Below are 18510 nucleotides of genomic sequence, written 5' to 3' on the forward strand. Positions count from 1 at the left end.
AATTTATTATAGATTATTTGAAATCTGCTGTGTCAATTGTACATCCAAGATTAAGCCCTGCCTAGTACTTAACATTCTGACTGAATTTGAATGCTAACAGGGTTCAGTATGATTCTCTTTCTTCTTCTCCCTCTCTTACAACTAATTCWGTAAATAGATGAAGCTTATAATATTACACTGAATATCAAGGCATCATTAAACTGCTGGGACGAAATTCTTTAGCAGTATTAAAAAAGATTGGTGGTCTAAAGAAGATAAACAGAGATCACATACAAATTGAAGAGGAAGAATAGCAACAATATTTTTTTTTCTGAATGTTATGAAGAAAATTCATACCTTGAACTTACATTACCGGGCCTAGTTAGAACTGGGTATAAGAGAATACTTCAATACCTGAATAAGAGAATAGCTAAGACTATTTTAATACTGTCTGGTGTTACATTGAAGTAGAACTACCTAATAACTTTCTAAAAAGGTGAATACTTGCTATCAATACATATCAGTTTTGTGAAACAATTGAGGTATCTCTTATCTTCATCATCACAAACCAGCATCATCCAGATGCTGATTCTATACAACTGAACTTCAGAAATAGTATATTCAGATTTCAAACTCTTTAGTTCCTGCACCTCTAGACACAGACTAACTTAAAGCTAGTTATTCTTGACTGGTGAAACAAGTTTGCTTCAGACTTTGGATATTATTCTAGATTATGCCTGGATAGCTCAGGTCTAGAACAAGTTCAGGCAAGATTTTATAAAGCAGTTGAAGTTAAAGTATTTCCTAACATAAATCGAGGCAACTGATATTTTATAAGCTAACATTTTTTGAATATCAAGGTTACTGATACAATTTTTTTTTCATTCTATAGTGACAGTAAAATAACAGATTTTTTTTAATTATTATTATTCTTTTTAATACATGTTCAGGTGAAGAAATGTTTTTAGCTTGCTACATTCATGCAAAGTTAAGCAGACTAAATACTCTTAACTCACTAGAAACAAGACTTGATATTGTGCATATAGCACAACCAAAGGTCATAATATATAATGGTAACTATAATCATTATGAAGGGGCATTGCCTAAGCAAATGGCATAGACACCACAAAGCAAGGTTTAATTATTATTATTAATAATGACCTGTAAAATAAATAATCACTGTGGTAAAAGTAATTTATACCACAGTTGATCCTGCTGAGTCTGATTTCAAATTTGCCTACAGAGGAACACTTCTGTTGTATTATGAAATCTACTTTGGTTGGTCAGAGAATAACTACTGATATTTTTCCTTTTACAGTGAAAAAATCATGGAAGTCGGAKAGATGAACTAAGGCTAGTAAACAGGCTCAGGATTAGCTGTCTCTAAGGCTATCAAAAACATAGAATTAGTAACTGTTTAGAAACCTTATCATTGCTGTACCTGTTACTTTGAGTCTGTCAGCTCCAATGACAATCTCATCTTCATCTGCAGAAAACAGTACTTTCCCACCTTCACTTGCTCTCACTTCAAATCTCTTACACTGGGCCTCCACAGCATCAGCTCCTGAAATGAAGAGAATGGTTCATCTAATATATTTTATAAAAAAATATAAGGACTCATCAACATGCAAAGAATGTCTAAAACAGACCAAATGAAGCAGGTTTTTATAAAATGGTTGACTTTATTATCCAAAATTATTATTATCCAAAATTATTATTAGATACAAATTATCTATTGGATAATTTGTATTATAAAATATTCTTAAGTATACTTACAGTGTAACTATTTCACTACTGCAGAATAGAAGCTAAAATCACTATAAAAAACATAGTTCAGTGCGAAGAGGGGAAGGCAACATAAGAATTTAGAATGTGCTTAAACTCTGAGCTCTTAAAATGCCTGTTTGGGCAGGCTTCCTGTTTTTGTGGGTTTTTTTTCCTGCTTAAATGGCAAATTCTTGACAGTGGGGGAATACAACACATTAGCCTATACCATGAAGATCATTTAACAACTCAATATGGCAGAAAGGCGTTTTTAGAAGAAATTAYTCAGTTCTGTTTTGTTGAATATCTGGCTGGCAAAAAGAATTAAAAAAGGAGTTGAAATATCATATGCTATCTCACATTTTATGAAACCTAACTAAAACATCTCAAGGCACCAAATTCTTAAATTAATTCTGAGATTCAACAGATCTATGGTTTAGCATATGATAGCACAGTTTAGAAAATTTGCAAATATCAAACCCCTCTGAAATTTACTGAACTTTTCAATTTACAGATCTTATCCATATTCCCATGTTTTGTCATTTAAATCCTATGTTACCATTTTTTATTTTGTACATGAAGGAAAGCAGAACTCTATGAAAATGGCACTGAAAAGCAACCGTGTACTGTGTAACTAGTTGCAAGGCACACCTTACACAGATTCACAGAATATTTAAGGTCGGAAGGGACCTCTACAGATCATCTAGTCCAACCTTCCTGCTCAAGCAGGCACACCTACAGCATGTGGCACAGGGTGGCATCCAGGCGGGTTTTGAAGACCTCCAGAGTAGGAGACTCCACAACCTCCCTGGGCAGCCTGTTCCACTGCTCTGTCACCCTAACAGTAAAGAAGTTSCTCCTCACCTGGAGACGGAACTTCTTGTGCTTCAGCTTGTGGCCATTACCCCTCGTCCTRTCGCTGGCCACCAGTGARAACAGCYTGTCCCCTTCCTCCCTGCATTCTCCCTTCCTGAACTTATACATATTAATCATATCCCCTCTCAGCCTTCTCCTCTCCAGAGAAAACAGGCCCAGCTCACTCAGCCTCTCTTCATACGAGAGATGTTCCATTCCCTTAATCATCCTGGTTGCCCTTCTCTGGACCCTCTCGAGAAGCTCCACGTCCCTCCTATACTGGGGAGCCCAGAACTGCACACAGTACTCCAGGTGCGGCCTCACCAGAGCTGAGTAGAGGGGCAGAATCACCTCCCTTGACCTGCTGGCAACACTCCTCCTGATGCAGGCCAGGATCCCATTGGCCTTCTTGGCCACGAGGGCACACTGCTCACTCATGGTTAACTTGGTGTCAACCAGGACTCCCAGGTCCCTCTCCGTGGAGGTGCTTTCCAGCAGGTCAACCCCTAGTCTGTACTGATGCCTGGGGTTATTCCTCCCCAGGTGCAGGACCCTGCACTTGTCCTTATTGAACCTCATGAGGTTCCTCTCTGCCCAACTCTCCAGCCTGTCCAGGTCCCTCTGGATGGCAGCAAAGCCCTCCGGAGTGTCGGCCACTCCACCCAGTTTGGTGTCATCTGCAAACTTGCTCAGGGTGCATTCCGTGCTCTCGTCCAGGTCATTGATAAACAAGTTGAACAGCACTGGGCCCAGCACTGACCCCTGGGGGACACCACTGGCCACAGGCCTCCAACTGGACTCGGCCCCATTTATCACCACCCTCTGAGCTCTGCCATCCAGCCAGCCCTCGATCCACCGCACCGTGCACTCGTCTAGTCCACTGTCCCGGAGCTTCCGTATGAGGATGTTATGGGAGACCTTAAGACCTTTGAGAATAGTTATTCGACAATTTTCTCATTGAATCCTAATTGGATTTCTAAAGTAGTCTTGGAATAACTCATGAATCCATATGGATAAAAATCATAGGGAAGGTATTATGGACAGAGAAATATCCTCCATTTCATTTGTACAACAGAGAAAACAGAATAAATTCTATATTGGTTTGAAATACTGCAAGAAATTGCAAATGACCGGCTTTTAAAGAATATATGATCCACTGAAAATTTATACACAGCTGTTATATGATGCTCAAAATATAATTTACAGTGACCTTCAGTAGTCATGAACAAACACTGTTCACAGTATTAAAACCAATGTGCAATCCTCTTTAGACAGTGCTATGCGAAATAGTTTTTCTATAATGCTTCTCATAGTTCAGAACGGGAAGACTCATAGAGGTTAAAAACGATCAATGCTTTCTTGTTGAATGTAAGTGCTCCCAGAAAACTTGTGACTTTGAGGGAAGATGTCAGGGATAAAAGAAAAAAAACCCAAAGTTTTTTTAACTTTATTGATGATAAAATAAGTGCTAATGTAACTCAATATACAGCATGCTACTCAGCGTGGTTGCTACTATTTAGCCATTTAATTTAAGGTGTGAGAATGATTGTGTACCACTAATATTTTGCCACTGTGTTATCCGGTGGAAAGAAAAAAAAGGCCTGGGCCTAACCTGTCAACTTGCCCTGAAAAATTGTACATGGTAGGGTTGAAAAATCAAATAGCCTTACTAACTTTGGTAATTAGAGAACCTTGTGGCTTATCTAAGACTATTTTGACATCAACAACTCTGTACAACATATAAGTTTGGGACAGTACACAAAATCACTAGCATCACATGGAAGTCCAATCTCATTTTACCAATCACTTGTCAGAATGGAAAAAAAATCTATGCACTATTAAAACATTCATTTTTGGTATCCTTTTGGAATTCAGTATTTCCTTTTTGGCTTAGAAATGTTTGCACTTCATTTTTAAAAATTTAAAACACATAATAATCATTCATATAATACAAAATTAATAAAAACAATATTCAAAAATACTTAAAATATACTCCCTTGTGGAAGATTTAGAAAAGATTGTTTTTTTTTTCTTTTTAATCACAAGTCTGATTTCATAAACTCAATATTTTTCTGGAATTGAATATTTATTTTCCTTCACAATTTTGCTTTTAAATTGCTTTTTAAACTTCATTTTATTCTAAGATTGGTCTGCAGCAGCCACTTAAATTTTCAATGTAAGTCTGAAGGAAAGGTTAAAGAAATTTAGAATTATTTATGTTATAGTCTGCCATAATAAAGTATAATTTCAGTGTAGAGAGAGAACTTTTGGTGGAAATTAGACTATATGCATATAAAAGCAGTTTATGTTTGGCAATTCCTATACTCATTTATCCCTGAAACAAAAAGAAGATGAATGTTCGATTTATGAAGGGTATTTTGCTATGGCCTTTTATCGAGACAAAAAATTATTAAGCTGTATGTTCCCAAGGGCACAAAACAAATGATTACAGGATGACCCTCAAATTGCCGTGAGATTAATCATCTCACTGGCAGTACCAATAGTAAGTAGTATTCAAAATTAGACAAATCTTATTATATTCCATGAAGGCTGTATTTTGAATTACTATTAGAAAGTGCAAGAAAGAATTCTGTTATAATTTGCAGAAAACAAATATTACTGTTTTAAAACAATCTCATTGTTTTACGCTAGGCATGATGATATAGCTGTTAAGAAGCCTGAAGCCCTTAAATACCAATCATGTTATGATCAAATATAAAGCTTAATCTCTACAATAAGGCAATAATCAAAAAATTCACAGCCTTTAAAATCACTATATATATGGTGTATATATATGCATACAGCATGATCCCTAGAGTTAAGTCCAGGTGTGGTTCTCAGCACCCAGCACCTCTGCAAGAGCAGGATTGGGACAGAGGTGTCCTGGAGGTAGGGAACATGCTGGAAATCCAGCTAAAGTTGCTGCCGTTAAATGGAGACCAAACCAAGAGGAAGGCTCAGAGCTCCGAAAGCCTGGAGCTCCTCTACAACCTGCAGGCTGGGCACAAACACACAGGTCATGCAAGGCAAGTTTCTAAGAAATATTCTCCGGTTCAAAAATCTCTGCTAAATTAAGCTAAAGGTCAGGCAGGATGTCTGTGGTACAGCAGGTAAATCAAACCAGGCACACAGAGTTCAAAGAGTGTGTCCATCATTGGCCCATCCTTTCTTCTTGAATACTCTGCTCTAAATGAACTACACAGAATTTTGAGAGATATTTGAGATTTGAGAAATTTGAGAGAAAAAAGATCTACCAAATTCGTACTTGTTATATTGCTGCAGGTAAAAGTCCACCTTTGGATACTCTCTCCCATCCCTTTACTGTATTTTGAATAATGTAACTTTTCATGAGGAGTGACATACAGAAATATAATCAGTAGTGAACATGATTGCTTCTGCTAAGAAATATTTATATTTTAGATACTCAGCATTTGTACATCCTCGATTTCATAAAATATAAAAATATCCCTAGAGCTCAGCTAGTCCGAAATAGCATTAACAGGATTAGCACTACTTTTTTATGTTAAAAGAATGGGGCTACGCCTAAGAATGGGGATACACCTTATGGTGGATCCCTTATTATTACTACATAGTTACTACTGAAATAGCTGTTAATTTATTCAAATCACTGGAGAGATTATTAATAAAAACTAATACATGCTAAATTTGTCTTTTTGATGCGGAACCAGATGTGGATATCATGGCAATGGCTGTGAAATGTAACACTGCCTACAGATCAATGAATGCTACAAAGAATGAATTCTATTTCATTACATTTTCATTTCCTATTTGAAATAAGAGTAAGCAGTTGCATAAACACATTGCACACGTATATATATTATCTGTAAATTTTTTAGCTCAGTCTCGCAGAGGAAACCCTATTGGCTACACTGAACTTCAAGCATCATCTCTGCTTGGATAATGCATATTTTAGCCTGCAGCAAGGTACAGGTAAGTCTATTTTCCAAATTTTGCCTGTAAAAGGTAATTCCTGTCAAGAACTTGGTCATGTGAAAAGCTTTTGAGCTGTGCTGATGATAGCACTTCATACAGTCAGCTTCTCAGTATTTGTAATCTGGTTCATGGATTATCTCTGGCAAACTCCTTTGTCATATTTGTTTCTAGGAAGATTATTTTCTGCTTATTTATGAAAAAATTCTATATGCTCATCTCAGATATAGATGAACACTGCCAGTAGTGCCTGCTTTCTAGACCATCTTCCTTGTCTATCTGACAAGAAATTCAGATACAGAAATGCATATAAAATCAGCTGATATAAACTAAATACCAGACTAGGAATTTAGAGGGAATTGCCATGAGTTTATGATCCTTGTAATGTAAAAATAATGAAAATCTTTTGATTCTTCCAAACAAAATGGATTATTTAAATATTTATGAAATTCAAGATATTTTTGGATGAGAAATAAAGTTAGTTTCTGAAAATGTGTTGATGCTTTTGAGACTGGTGATAAAAGATATAAAGCATTTTTAATAAAGAATCAGCCTCCAGCTGGGTCTAAATTCAATATTTTTGAACTATACATATAGATAAAAATTTGTTAATATTCATAGGAATAGTAAGTATTGTATTATTTTGGCCACCAGGGGTCTCAGATGATTTTCAGTGAATGCAAACACAATAATATAAATGAAGGAATCCTATTAACTGAAGAGAGGCATTGAGGAAATTGAAGAAAGCGAGCTTTCAATTCAGAGCAAGGAATTATTCTTGGCAATAGGAATACTCTTCATGTTCTGTTTGATACAAAGAGTGACTACCTCTGTTATGCATCAAAAAAGGGTTAAAGTGACAACTAAAGAACTAGATGGTTCTGATAGTTGTTGACCTTGGTATGGAGCTGTCAGCAGGTGACTGCTTTTTGGGAGAGGCTTTGAGATGTCCTGGTCTGAATCATAGGGACACAGATAAAGAAAACAGGAGCAAGTTTTAGACCAGTGAAAAAAAAGTAATTTATATATCTGTTATTTGTTTTAGCATCTGACTATGGTGTACAATACTAGTTGCCAACACAACTGTGTTGTGTTGAGATAAGACACTTATCTTTCTATAGGAAAAATCCATATGAATGAAAACTACAAAGCAGAACTGTTTGACACAAACAGGTATTGTGGTAGCACAGTTTTTGCTTCTCTGTGATCCAGTGACCCACTAGGATCCGTGATGTGGACACAGCAGAAATCTGCCTRTTCAGGCAGTCTTTCTTCCCAAGTACTTGAAAAGACCTATACAAAATTGCCTGTCACCTTTGCAATGGGCAGAATAGATTCAGGTCCCTTCAGCTTGGCTTCATGGTGCGTGGTGGGAGTGGAATCTCAGATATGTAAGGAGYTACGAGAGCTCTACAAAAGTTGTAGTGGACAGCACCATGCATGCTCTTCTATACGGGCTCAAACCTGTACAAAACCAAACCTGTGCTTTTCTTCCAACTAGCTCTATCACATGGTATTTTTCACTGCACTTTTTCAGGGGGCTAAAGGCCTCTGGCCTGACACAGCTCCTGTTTTTTCATCAGCTGAGTGCAATACATGTGGATGAATGAAATTAAAATAAGTAAGCCTGAAGTTTGCTTGAACTTAAAGTTTACAAATTTACTTTACTTCTGTAATGGATAAAAGTATATCCATCTTCTGCTCCTATGACTCAGCAAATGGGTTGTAACTTTAGTTATAGTATCCCAATCATTCATATGGGTCTTTAGATATGGAACTTCGGTCAAGAAAGAGGTGTTAGGTACCTAATCATGTATGTAAGGCTTCTTTTTGCCCTACTTTTTACTCTACTTACAATCTCCTCAAGTTTAGTTTATTCAAAACATGACCTTGATAAGGTTTGTGTGTAGCATAATGAGTTTTCTATCTGACTGAATTTTTCATATTGCTATAAACATATTATGAATAGTATTCTCTATCTTCTTCACATTTCATTATATTTACTATCTTCCTGTATAATTCATGTATCCTTCTTTTTAATATCTGCAAATAGATACTCTAATTTTTGATTAATTCTTCCTGTAGCTGTCTTTATCAACTTAGCTCTTGCTGACCTAASCCTACACACCCAATTAATGCAATTCATTTAATTACAATTCTGAAGTATTTTGAAATATTCCAAAATGTGAGAGTAGGAAGTTTTTCCGCTTCTTCTTTCTCATGATGAATGTAAACTGAATAATAGTAAATAAAACCAAGAACAAATCAAGATGTCAGTGTTATCCTCAAACTTGGAGCTGTCATCTTTTTGTGTTATGACACTTTTCTTCTATAAGTGATATTGTGTACGAAGTCATATTGCATTCCTTTCTGAAGCTGAGCCTTAGTGGAGTGGTTTGTTCTTTACATTTCCATATGAAATTAGTAGGAGAGTTTCCGATGTCTTTATTAGCTGAATTAGGCCATTAGGTTACTGTTATGCTGTTTGGCAATAACATGTGTTATGAAAACTCAAAGCTGCCTACTAAGTCTCAAGAACATATTATTTACAGCATATGCCACTGAAAAGAAACAAGAGTTAAAAAGAAGAGAGAATAGTACATGGTATGAGATAAATGGACACATGCTGTGCTTAATGAACAGCACAATCAAATTAAACTGCAACAGCAAGAGAGTAAAGGGAGGGTAAACTTTCCTTATCGCAGAGATCAAACTAAAAACACAACAGAAACCTTACGTTTGTCCCAGGGGAAATACAGAATTTTGCAGGCTATAAGGTCATTTCCTCCTCTCTAAAATTATTTCTATTTATCATCATATATTTTCCTTAAGTATTTTTGATCTGACTGTTCCACTGAATGTTCTAAAAAYATCCCAGATATTGTAGTGAAAATCACTTATCTGTAGGCACCTATATCCTTGCTTTTTACTTCTCTTAATAATAGACTTGATGTTTGACCTATCCTCATCCTTTGAGATCTTATCTGTCATCTGTGAGTTCTATAAAATAATTGCTAATGGTGCAAATTCCTTTCTCCGGAACGTTCTAGCACCCTGAGGTGATTTTCGCTAGGGTATGAAGTGAAATACATCCCTCTGACCTAAATGCTCTTTACCTTTTCTCTTCCTGATTTTACCTTGTGACCTTTCCCTTTCTTGACTGTTATGTATCTCGCTTTGTGAATACTTAAAAAGGATAGCATTTCAGTTTTCTCCTACTTATCAGTAATATTCTCTGTAAATATTAGACATATATATTCTGAACCATGTTTTTATGTGTTTGCTTATTTACTAACAAAAAGTGAGAGCTAATTAAAACAATTTTACTTGTATTATCTATATTAACTTATCACTATGTGGTTCATTTTCAACTTGACCAGTTATACATATGTACCTAGTTGCACTAAATAATATTTTTAACAGGTTTCAAAATGCAAATTAAACTTATATATTAAACAATTTAGTTCATCACAGTTTGAGAGAAGGAGTCTTAAATAAAGAATATAAGCTGCCAGAGTCAAATAAGTTTTATCAGAAATGGAATATTAAAAAATATTTCTTGTATTCCCAAAATCAGTTCAGCACTGAGGTCTCTCCCCTTGATTTTCTAGTATGGACGCCACCATCTTTCTCCACCTGTCTTTCACTTGCAAATAAACTTCAAATGTTTTTTTATATTTCTGTATTTTTGCTAGCACTTGACCACTTAAGCTGGTAAGAACTGAGGAATCCATTGGAGCACAGAGTAACAAAACAGTTTCTCCAAACTGACTGTCTATCCAAAACTTTACATCTGGAAACTCATGAATTTTGAGACTCTAATGTTGCAATAATGTATTATAATGGCAAGGTAGTTCTTAATTTTCATTTGGAAAAACTGCTCATTCTGTATTATTTAGATCTATAACTGACATCAGTGATTCATTGAGTGATAGCTATTCCAGGTGACTAATTAATTTCAGATATATAGAACACTCTTCTCACATCGGAAGAAAGCTAATAGATTTTCTTAAATAATCAGCTAATCATGCATTCATTGCCATCTGTTCATCATTCAGCTGCAACTACAATATTTAACACCCTAAGGATAACCTAAGGAAGAAACAGATATTGTCACAGATATATTTATTGGTACAGAAAAAATCTTAAATATACCTTTAAACGTCATCTACGTGCTTACGGCTAAATTACAAGACTGCTCTACCCATTTTCAAACACTAGAATTGAAATTTTCAAGTATTGGCATAATAAGAGCTAGAAACTCCATACTGTTCTGAAYTGAGGAAAAACTTAAAAGGCAAATAATGTAAAAAATGTAATTATCTTGATAAATAAGCAGAACGAAACAGTTATTTCCTATACAGGGTCATTAATTAGCATTGTGCAATGTGATATTAAAGTTTCACTACAATTTGAAGTCATTTTTGTATTTTTGCAGGACTCAGACATAGTAAAACAATAGACAGAAAATTTTGACATAAAAAAAACAGTTTTAAACAACACACAGTAATATGATATAATAGCGGCAACCTCTCATAGTTGGAAGATGAGAAAGCAAATTGTAGTGTAGAGGTTTAACGAGTAAATTGGGGGGGGGTTGCTATTAGTCATCTAATAGAAATGAACTACGATTTTACATCTAATGTGTTGATGATTTTGCATGGACAATTTTTTTTAATATGCAAATAGGTAATTTTTCCAAGCTTCACTATACACACCCACATAAAGAAACCAAAGCGTTTCCCATAGGTGAGCTAGTAGCTTTTCAGGAGAACTCAGCTGAATAAAGACTCTAAGACTCCGTATCAAATTACTCCTCACAATATTTTTGATAAATCTCTTTGCAGTTGCTTCAACATCTTCAACAGCAGCAGCATGCTGCTGAATTTCTGCTACTAAGTATTTGTTGCAGTATTGAAGGACAGCATCAGATGTCGGTGATTTATTTTTTATGAATTATATTTTTTGCATTTAATTAATTACAAAATACAAGTTACAAAATAGCTTCACAATTATTTGTCCTTTTACGTCCTTCACACAAGCCACTCCTAGGTAAAATGATATATTCTTAACAAAATTAATGAGCTGTCTGAACGTCAAAAGAGAAAAAAAGAGTGAAAATAAAATCTTAATGTCCTGCCAGGGACTTGTTAAAGGTCCAGATGCTGCAGGTAATTTAATAATGCTTAGCACTCAGCAGCAGCCTTTTGAATGTCACAACACATGCACAGAGCCTGCTTTTGCAGTTAAGTGAAATATTAGTAGTTAACAAACCTAAAGAATGTATACTTTTCAAGATGTAAGTGGCATCTCTTAACACATATTAAAATACTTATGAAAAGTATCTATTTCTTTGACTTTGGGGATTTCCCTCCTACAAAACAAAACTCCTTACTACTGCTCTGAACATTTGGGTAGCAGTTACACTATCTGTATTGGCTGACAGCATGTGGGTAACAACAGCAAGACAGATGGCAATAGATTAACGTTTAAACACTAGCACTTCTATACCACCAAGCAAAGCATTAATGACCTCTTCCCACTCAGCCTCTACTCTTACAATTAAATCCAACAACTTCTCAGAGTCCTCTGGCATCTTAAGGAAATGTATGTGTTTTAGCAGTCAAGATTAACTATCTGAGGCTTGAGAAAAATATCCCTTTCCCTAATTTTCAATGACAAATATTTAGGAACAGTGGGAATATTCGGACTTGCACTTAAACTATAATGAATAAATAGAATGAATAAATAGAATAAATAAATAGAATTAAAAAAAAACATAATATTGGAAGATAAGCAGTGGACTGCTAGATCACTGGTGAAGTAACAGATAAGGCTACATCAGCACAGACTCCCTACAGAAGCTCCAGAGTCAAAGCAAGTCTTAGAGATAACATTGTGCTAAAGCTAATAGCAAGGGCACCAGATAACCCACATGGCTACAAGGTTAAAAATTCTCAAGGTCAAACATTCTCAAATTCTCGTCCCCTCTTCACCCTCACTCTTTCAAAATCAGTGATTTAAAATCAGTGATTTAGGGCGCCCTTTGCACCTTTTCTTTTTGACAATTACAGAGAGCAAAAAGGTCTTCTCTAGATTTGATTGCAACACCTCCTGGCACAAACTAGCCCAAGCTGTGCCCTGTATCCCAGTTTTCCCCAACTCAGTGGAGTGGAAAGAAAAAGAAGAAAACCAAGAAGATCCAGAAGTCAAGCAGAGAAAACTTTTAGAGACCTTTCAAAAGGCAGAAGAGGGAAAAAATTACATTTAATGCAGAAGTAAGGAGAGGTCTAAAAACCCAGTGTTAGAAGTACTTACATAGCATTCAAGTATTTTTAAGGTGCAAGCAAGAGTGTGGTACACGAGTGTGAAGATGACAGAACAGAAATCAAGGGACCTTAGTGGCACAGTGCAGCCTTTCTCTGAGCAAGCATTACCTGTTTAGAACCAACAATACACCAGCTTTCACCTCCSTAGAAATTGCTACCACATAGAAATTGCACAAAATATAGTTATTGTCCTACTATTGCTTCCATATATAGTCCTTCGTGGTAGAATTTTGAATTTTTGGCACAACAAGTGAGAAAGTACACTCTTGCATTTCAGGAAGGAAAATTCACATTAAATAATGGCAATATGTGAACAAAAAATATATATAAAACATAGACAACACTTGTCTTACTAAATGACAGTGAAATAACTACTCTTTATTTTCTTGGTATGGTTTTCATTTGGAAATTCCTAAGTATGGTGTAGGATATATTTCAAACCATAGGGTATTTGAAATATTAAACGGTAATAAAATATTATGGCCATGCATAACAGATAACAAAGGTATTAATAAAATGAATATGAAAGATATGGAAAAATATCTGAAAAATTGAAAATATATGTGAATTATTAAAAGAAATCTAAAACACTGCATAAAGTACCTTTCTATTTAAAAGTTATCTTGTTAATGATGCACAAGTGAATGGCAAATAGYTGATGATACAAGCATTTTAAATGCATTTATTATTTGTGTAATAAATGTAGAAAAAAACATTATTTCTCAACCCAGCAAGGCCTAGTCACAAAAGGCTAAGTTCACGACTGCTCAATGTCAAAGGTACTTAAGTAGGTCAATACAGAGAATGATGCTACTAACTTAGAAATAGAAACAAAAGTAAAAAAGACCTTTTTGCAACTTGCTAGTAAACTGGCTTTTACTAGCCTATTAGTTGTTACTAGCTTGCTATCCTGATTCAAAACAAACAAGTTACATGGCTTTATATTACTGCAAGATGGCTCAAACATAGAATCTCAGTAGCAATATGAATGAATTTCAATCATTTTGGAAAGACTACTTTGGAAGATCTATTAAAGCGCGGCAGAGAAGTTGAAATTCTGTCCATTTTTCGGAGTGTTTTCCTAATACCACACTACAAGATAATTAACTAATGGAGGCAGATTCTTATTGGAGCTTAGCCAGAGGCATTAAGAGTACATCTGTATGTATTTTATGTGATACTGCTACAAAACCTGCGGTAGTCCACATGGTTTGTATAAAGGCTTTCCCAGAATTTAGGCCAATGGGAACAGAGACAACATCGTATTGCTCTGTAAAGTCACAAGGCYTCCCGAAGCCACGAGGGATCCTTTACATCCAAAATATGCATCCCACAAGGGATCTGTTACATCCACAATACGTAACAGCAACTTGCTATGAAATTCAGCCCAAGTCATCTAGACATTCTCTGTATAAGCACGTGAACTGATGGCTAAAACAAGGTAAAATATTACACAACAGATATATTTTTAACAGAAAAATATTTAAAGAGCAAAAGAGAGCTAAAAAAACTAGACTGAGAGAAAAGGTCACACCAAGGTAACTTAGCAGAATGCATAATGCAAAGGGTATGGCTAAGTATGGATTGGGAAGGGAGAGATGTGAATAGTTTTCCTTATCTAGCTTAGATATAAAAATCAATAAGYGATTATCTTTACATTTTAAATCTGTAAATAGCCACTGTGAGTATCACATATGCTCTCCAGGTCTTAAAAGTTATATCTAATAATTGAGGGCCTGGGAGATCCAGGATACAAATCTGGCAATTTCCCATGAAGACCTGAGGGCAAAACACCCTTCACCCTCTGATGCCCATTTGTAGAAAGGTTTTTTTGGTTTCCAAGAAATCTCAACATATCTATGGGGAATGAAGATTGCATGGTATATATTGAGTAAGTGCAAACAGCAAAGGAAAATCTTGATTTAGATTAGGATCATCTTTATGTAAACTGAAAAATCTTGTTCTCATTGTTAAAATCAACAACTGTCCGCTCACCAAGGTGAATAAATACTGCATATGCCTTTCCAAACTCTACACAACATCCTGTCTTCTAGCTTAGTCCACACAGATATCAACAGAAAGCACGACTGTGYCTGTGACTTTCTCTCCTCAGTGCTCAGAGTCAGTATAAATACCTATTACACTGATAATGGATGAATCGCTATCATTAAGACTCACAGCCATGACTTGACTTCACACTACTTAAATGTGCAACTACTAAACYGCTCAGTACCCTTAGATACCTCTTCTTTTTTAGAATACTTTTCCTTTGCTCCTTCTAGATTACGATGTGCTACACAACGTTTTATTACTCTCCTCCACAGAAACACTTTGTCTTCCACAGGGACTCACAGAACTGGACATCTGATTTATCAAGGATTTTCATTGCGCAGTTGTTCCAGCTCCCTAGGGGGGAGCTTCTTTACATTAACCCATTTCCCCTTTAGAATTTTAATATACASTTTTAATTTGATGCTCTTCAGGCTGTCTTAGTCTTGTGTGGCACAATTCCAAAAGTCACAAAAGTTTTAACTTTTCCAACATTTGACATAAGCAACAATTTTAACCTTAAAGACAAGAAAYCACTGCCTTGTAACATCACTGCCAGAAGCCACATGAAATACATAAAAAATGCCACTGATGAAACATGTATAGGGGTGCAATGTCATCTACCTAAAAGTGGGGGTATTTGTCTCTCTTTTCAGAATRCTCCTATCATTTCCACATTGTTGAACAGCTCACTTTTTAAAATACAGTTTTAAGATATTTCTACTTATTGCTTCCTCCACTGTTTATTTTCTTGCTTCTCAGGGTGCCACCACACRCTCTGCTGGGTCAATATGCAGCACCAGGGAAGGGGCAAAGAATAGTCTTGAAGAAAGCAGAGACTCCCCACTGGTTTTGTCACCAACAGGAAGAAAAAAAAATGTTTTCTCTTGTTAGCAAACCTACTATAGGAAAGACCCCTTCCCTCTTGCCAGCAAACATTTCCATGGCTTACCTGCCAAAAAAATCTGTAATGCCTGACTGCGCTCTCCATTACCCAACAAAAATCTTTGGAGAGGAGGGAAAAATATATTTTTAATTTTAGGTGCCTGTTAATTCCCATACAAAATATTCAGACTTCTACTGATTGTAATCATAGTTGTGAGTGCTTATACTAACCAATAAGCATTAAATAATAAATAAGATGTAAAAACTGTTTTTTAAGAGTTTTGCAATATTGTATGAGGTATGAAGTATAAATAAGGGAAAAGGCCATACAGCATTCATGAAAAAGAATAGGAAGACGAAGTACAAATAAAAATGATGCAAATACAATATTGCAATTTAGCAGCTTTGCACTCTTCAGACAACTCTGCACCAGCTGCTAGCCAGTTGAGAAGCTAATGACACACTAACGACCATAACATAAGAACACATGTTTTCTTTAGGCTTCTACATTTTATGATATTAAACAAGAGCGTGATGTATTTAAGTAGGTCAGCGTGGGTACACAGGCACACAATTGCAGTGTTGGCTGCACTGCACGAGAACGGTGTCAGCAACTAGCATATTGTATCTATTTCAGGCAATGTGAATGTTTGCCATAAACTCACCTTTATAGCAATTACCAGCTGAAGTGGAAGGTTTTAATAATGCAGATGTGCTAGATGAAACAGCACTGTGCTCCAAAAACGCAGTGGCAGGTACAATATGGCTGGAACAGGTGTTGGGTTAATTTTCCTCATCTGTATCTGCTAGCAGCTCTGGTTACCTTTGCACACTCATTTGATGTGGTCGTTTAGGAAAATCGGTGCAGATGGTGTGTCACTCGGCACACGTCTGCCAAAGATTTTTACAACTGGAAGCAACCATCTCCAGTCAGTATGAAAGCTCAGTGTAGATCACAACTGTAATTTAACTCAAGACTATCCTGAGCATAGCTTTGACACATGAGGAAACACGGTGCAGAAAACAAGCTAACAGCAATATGAGCCAATATATGTAATTAACACCGGAATGTTTTTTGGGGCAAAAAAGGATCACTTCTGGACTAGAGCAGTCATCAGGCAAATAAACAAATACTTAAATATTCCTACTCCTTCAGTCAGTCTCCCCAMAGGGCCAGTTCCTCTTGCCTTAGGCAGCAAGAACCAACAGAAAAGTCTTATTTCTTATTAGATATTGGGCTACATCCCAACAAATGGGCTTCAGGAACAGTCATTCCACTTGTGAGAATTGAAAAGAAGTTGGTATCTCCAGTATTAAAAGGGCCTCAGAGAATGTATAGTTTAGCACCATGAAGAATGTATCTACATTCATAGCACTGGGAAATCCATTAGGCAAGTTGTCAATTCCATACAGAAAAGTTAAGGAAAAGTTTAMTGATATTTGAATGGTTTATGAATGAATGAATAGAACAGAGACCTTAAAAGAGGAGAAGCTAGTAAGAGGAAAACTAAATGTTAAGGTGCTTTTTCAAAGAGAGATTTCAAATCCCATAGGAACCTACTTATTTAAAAACTGAATGGAGGCTGAAGATTTGATTCTGGCAAACCTGAAAAACTTAGCTCCAGCTTTCAGACTCCTGCCCCTAAAAGTTCAGTAGAAAGGGATACATTACCATAAAGGCTTTGTTTTTGGTAAATCATCATTATCCTACCCCTTCTCAAATTTCTATAAATCCTTAGTTTATTCTATCAAGCTCTCTGAAAAAAAAAATGAAAACTGATATTTAATTACAGTTCAAGATTCATTGTCAGTTTATATTGTGTAACAAAGTGTGGTGTCAGAGTATGATGTTCACTGAGATATATATAGTTTTTGCTATTGAAATAAAAAATGTCAAATTTCAAACTGGAATATGTCTAAAGTTTCCTAAAACTTTTTCCTTTTCTTTTCTTTTTTTCCCCCAAATTGCTTTCTAATATCCTTTTTTTTTTTTTTTATTTTCCAGCAAGCAAGTCATTGCTTTATTTTTCTTTTTATCCAAAAGGCTTACTACACAGTAGAATTNATTGAAATAAAAAATGTCAAATTTCAAACTGGAATATGTCTAAAGTTTCCTAAAACTTTTTCCTTTTCTTTTCTTTTTCCTTTTTTTTTTCCCCCAAATTGCTTTCTAATATCCTTTTTTTTTTTATTTCCCAGCAAGCAAGACTGTCATTGCTTTATTTTTCTTTTTATCCAAAAGGCTTACTACAYAGTAGAATTATTTGACGGTGATACTGATAAAGCTTAGTACTACATTTTATGAAAAACATCCATATCAGTACATCCCCTGTACTCTGTCAAGATTGTAATTGTATTAATATTTTGTTGCCACTACTTAGGAGAATCAWTGTTTTCTGTTCAACATCTTAATGGGAAAATGTAACACATCTTTCAAGGTAATGATAGAAAAACTCCATAAATAAAGTGAAAAAATGAAAAGCCCTGGAGACTAAGGGATGTCTCCTTAAATTTACATATACATTAGTATTTTACCCATATCTATATTTTTCTGCCTAATATGCATTACTAAGCCAATATGTATTACCCAGCCAACATGTATTACTTTCTAATTGCTCTAGAACATTATGTTGTATTTAATTTTCAGTAAGTATTTTTAAATAGCCATGCATAGCCTCAGTCCTGTTCTAGTCACCAA

The 18510-nt window shown here is 35.5% G+C and overlaps 1 protein-coding gene across 1 annotated transcript in view; it reads right to left on the reverse strand.

Moving 5' to 3' along the window:
• SGCZ (sarcoglycan zeta) overlaps nt 1-18510 on the reverse strand; it is a 215784-nt gene that overhangs the window by 44071 nt on the left and 153203 nt on the right. Inside the window, exon 5 of the mRNA XM_026033647.1 lies at nt 1421-1543. Coding sequence (XP_025889432.1) covers nt 1421-1543 — 123 coding nt within the window. The remainder of the gene's footprint in view (nt 1-1420; nt 1544-18510) is intronic.

The sequence above is a fragment of the Nothoprocta perdicaria genome, unplaced genomic scaffold, assembly GCF_003342845.1.
Source record: "Nothoprocta perdicaria isolate Ctin4 unplaced genomic scaffold, notPer1 scaffold_13, whole genome shotgun sequence".
Lineage (NCBI taxonomy): Eukaryota > Metazoa > Chordata > Aves > Tinamiformes > Tinamidae > Nothoprocta > Nothoprocta perdicaria.